The following is a 4,539-nucleotide window of genomic DNA, read 5'->3' as shown; positions in this document are numbered from 1 at the left end:
AAGTTTCTCTCCCATATTCTACCTTATCTTCTTTTTTCCAATCTCTACAAGGAAAAGAGCCATCATCTCTATCAGTTGGAAACCAGTTGGATTTACCCTCTCACAGAAAATATTGTAGCTAGTAATGGCTCTACTTTTTTTTTTATCAGTTGTAGGGTTACAGCAGAAAACTTATATAGAGAATGAAATCAAATTGTACTTGAGAAAACAATGTCTTATGCAATCTGAAACAAGTTTATTGAGAATTCAACAGATTGAGAAGACAGAAAAGATCAAAGTAATGAAAAATTCATGAGAACTCCAAGTTGAAGTGCTGATATTCTGGAGATATCCAAATGAATAATATCCAGTTCATTCAGCTTGGTAAAGTTGGCCAAACATAATCTTCCAGGTTTTCAGGCTCTTCCTACAGTAAACATGGTACTAAGTCAGAAGAGCAGCAGTGTCAGAGATGGTGACCAGATGCAGACTCGGTAATTCTCAGCTGTTTAAGTCAATCAATAGAGTCCAAATGACCAATATCTTCTGTAGCCATATGGTCCACAACCACAGTATCCATATCCATGTCCATAGCCTGGTGGTGAATAAGTGCTGCCATAGCCACAGCCAACACTGTAGCCCAAGGGGTAGCCACAACTGCCCCAGTAGCAACCTGGATAGACAGATCCAGGGAAAACGCTGTAGTTCATTTTGTCAAGAGTTGAAGGTTCAGCTAAGGTAGGAAACTTTCTTGGATGTGATAGATTTCCTCAGTCCTGGGACTTCTTATATATGCTCACTAAAGGGTGTGGCAATAACATAAATCCTCTATTAACATTCTTTGTAGCAATCTGAATGAAAAGAGATCATTAACTTGTTGTGCTTTTATGTCAAGATGGCATAGCTGTTAAGGAAGTTTTTTATGTAATTTACCACAGAAAATAAATTTCTTGAACACATCATTTCCTCTCACTGAAAAATGCTTACAATGTGTTCAAAACACTTGAACACAGAGACCTGCCATAATGGGTCTTTACAAAATCCAAAAGTACTCTGAAATTATTCTTAACTTCTAACTAGGCTCGACTATTCCCCTTTGTTATTTCAAAGCAAGTGGAAACCGCTACAAAGTCAAGGACTTATCCATTCTTCAACTTTGATTTGTTTGAAAGAATATTTACTTAACATGCGAGATGCTCAATTTTTTAATAATTCATTCAACTGAAGCAACATATAACTATAAGAATTTTTTTCCTTTTCTTCTTACTTCATTTGTATGAAATATGGTACTAAAGAGCTGAGAATTAGATTCCTACTTGTTAGGTTCTTAGGACATTATTTGACATATTTCAGATTAAGAAAGTGACTTATTCAAACAGGATGGGTAAGATTTTAACCCACATCCTCTGACAAAATCTAGTTTTCGCTTTACCATACTAAGTTGCAGAAAGTTTGTAACTATAAACAACGAATTAAGGAAGCAAGCATGTAATTATTTATTAACCATGGTCTTTTGTTGGAAATGAGATATAGAAAGGAGAGAAATACAAGTGATTATACAGTTGGGAAATACTTGCCTTATCTAGACCCAAAAACTTTGTTTTTCATGTACATCCATATACATGTACATGAAATAGATGACAACTCTTTGGAATAGATGAAAACTCTGTAGCAATCCTCAAAGTAGGATGTACAAAATGTCAATTTTATTTGAATCTTTCAATAATATAAATATAACATTTGACTCTTTACTAATGGTATATGTTGAAATTGAGATTTTCAAATCAACATTGCCTAAATAAATGATAGTAGGTTCTAGTATAAATTCTAGTGTCAACTCTACTACTAACTAGTTGTGTAACCTCAGGCAAATAATTTAGATTCCCTGGGCTAATTTTTCTCATCTAAAAATGAGGAGTATGCCCTAGATTTCAAGGATCTCTTTCTTTTTGTAAAATTCAAAGTGTCTATTATCCTACACTCACATCTATTGATTAGCTCACACTCATAATTTAAGTCTCTTTTGCCAAAATTTAGTCAATTAAATGTAATTCTGGTAGTATTCTGTATAATCATTTTGGCTGCATTCATTCTTTCTGTCATTCTATCCACAATTACAATTCATTTAAAATAGTTAGCTAGTGTTATCCTTTCTGATTTAAAGAAGATAGAAATATCATATAGGAGGCAAATAGTAATAGATAACTGATCCCAGGGTTCAATTAGAATAAACATACATTTTGCTTACTATGTGCTAGGCACTTAAAAAACAAATATTATTTCACCTGTTTTTCACAATAATCCGCCAAGGTCGATACTATTATTATTCCCATTTTAAGAAAACAGGTTAAGTGATTTGCCCAATATCATACAGCTAGTGAACATCTGAAGGAGGATTTGAACTCAGATATACAGGACCAATACTTCATGTACCAGGCTATCAGCTACCTCTAGAAGAAATTCAGGAAGATGAGTTCAAGTCCCACTTTCAACACATACTGCTTGAATGACTCTGGGCAAGTTATATTCTCTCAGTGACCTAGGAGATACTGTTAAGTTAAAGTTAGAGTTCAGTTGTAGAGAAGGTAATGACTTGTATTAGTAGAAGTTCCTCAGTAGCAGTTACCTATATCAATCCAAAGAAACAGAGGGAAAAGAAGAAACAATTTGGGAATAGCTACAGTAAAATCTGGCTTTCATCTGATAAACACATTTTTTTTTTTTTTTTTTTTTGCAGACCTCAGCTGAATCTCTAAATACACTGAGATAATTTACACAGCCAAAAATAAATGACAACTTCCTTCTACTCTTGACATTTTTGTGGCTAAGCTACTTTTCAATTTCTCTGTGGTTACACCAGATAAATATGACTCTACATTTGATGTGGAACATGTGATATATTCTTGTGAAACATTTTCACATTTTATTTCTGCTTTGCTGTATAATGAGCTTAGTAGGTGCCGCTGAAAACATCTCAAATAAATAGCTGTCAGGTGGTTCACAATGTAATTTACAGGAAGAAATGTTTATAGGAAGAAATATTTGCTTTAATGCACTCTATCAATGGTAAATTATGAAAAATGCTGACAACACTAATATAGTTTGGGAACCCATTCACCTTGGAATACTGGTAGTCATATGCAAGGATATAAAAGCTGGTAGCTTCTACTTATGACCTCATGGAGGTATCAGAGTAAAAAGCCCAGAAACATAAACTAAACTTACATACACACACTTATGTATTTGAGCTCAGTGATAGAAGTATAGGGAATAAGAAATAGAAATCAGCCCAGCCACCAAGGTGACATTTGAACTGCTACTAACATTGTCCTGTCATCATTTCTTTCTGCCTAACCCTAAATTATTCTTACCATAATCTTTCTCTTATCCTTTCTAGTGTGCAGAACACAGCTGCATGAAATCATATAACTATGCTGATTAGTTCTATTATAAATTTGTTTTATCCAACCTCAACTGGACCCTTACTGTTGCATGCATACCACTTTCTCTGTGCTTTTCTGAATTTTAACTCATGGTCAGGACAGATCCGCAGAGAATAACTGATATCTACTTTCAAGGTTCTAAGTGAAATGCTGTGGGACTAAGTTTCAAATATTTGTAGCTTTCCATTATCATTCAGACAGTAACTTTGATTCGCTGGTAGAAAGATATTTACAGAAAGATTAGTGGTTATAAAAGCATTTGCCCCCAAAAGTCTAGAGTTCACACTTCTACAACATTACATTCTAAGTTTGAGCTCATTTCTCTGTGTGTGTGTATGTTTGTGTGTGTGTGTGTGTGTGTGTGTGCATGTGTGTGTGTGCGTATATGTGTTTGTAATGAGGGGGCACAAACTTACATGTGCAATTTTTTTTTACTTTTAAAACAATAATTATAACTATCATTTATGCAGTGATTTTTTTCCTTTACATATATAATCAGTTCTGTAATATTCCTAAAACTTAAAATTGCACAGCAAAATCACAGAGCTTTTGGGGAAAATGGAGTTAGGAGAATGACACTCAGAAACCAAAAGATAGGAAACTAATAAATAGTGTTATATATGTTAAATAGTACACATAAGTATGTATGGAAGGAGAGCTGTCTTCACCAATTGAGGATGGCAGTAGAGGGGTAGTTATGTCCCTTCTTCTTTTATACTTCTTTTGATACCTGTGTTTGTATGTCATATTTTCAAATTTGATCTTTTCATCATGAATCCTTACCCTTTAGTTTGTAAAAAATTTAATTTCCTACCCTCACTCCACCATAAAACTGTACTCAGTTTTTCTGGGTAGTTTATTCTTTTTGTGAACCCAGATCATTTGTACTCTAGAATATCATATTATAAATTCTTTCTTTCTTTAAAATGGTAACTGCAAACTCTTGTGTAATTCTGAAAGTAACTCCTTGGAACTTGAATTCTTTCTCTTTGATTGTTTTCAACATATTTCCCTTCCCTGAGAGCTCAAGATTTGGGCTTTAATATTCTTGGAAACGTTTATCTGGGGGTTTCTTTTAGAAAGAGTCTAGTGGAATATTTTGTCCCTGGTTCTAAGA

At 33.9% G+C, this 4,539-nt stretch overlaps 1 protein-coding gene across 1 annotated transcript; it reads right to left on the bottom strand.

Moving 5' to 3' along the window:
• Positions 1-203: 203 nt before the first annotated feature.
• On the bottom strand, positions 204-760 carry LOC100922125 (keratin-associated protein 8-1). The gene has a single exon (XM_003766596.2). It carries the CDS (start codon positions 687-689, stop codon positions 498-500), a length of 192 nt encoding a protein of 63 aa, XP_003766644.1. The 5' UTR covers positions 690-760; the 3' UTR covers positions 204-497.
• Positions 761-4,539: the final 3,779 nt, after the last annotated feature.

This window comes from Sarcophilus harrisii, chromosome 3 (genome assembly GCF_902635505.1).
Source record: "Sarcophilus harrisii chromosome 3, mSarHar1.11, whole genome shotgun sequence".
In the NCBI taxonomy this organism is placed as follows: Eukaryota; Metazoa; Chordata; class Mammalia; order Dasyuromorphia; family Dasyuridae; genus Sarcophilus; species Sarcophilus harrisii.
This window is presented reverse-complemented; position numbering and strand designations above follow the sequence as displayed.

Bases quoted from the DNA above. Each gene is read 5' to 3' on its own strand.
- LOC100922125 (XM_003766596.2), bottom strand. From the start codon at position 689: ATGAACTACAGCGTTTTCCCTGGATCTGTCTATCCAGGTTGCTACTGG.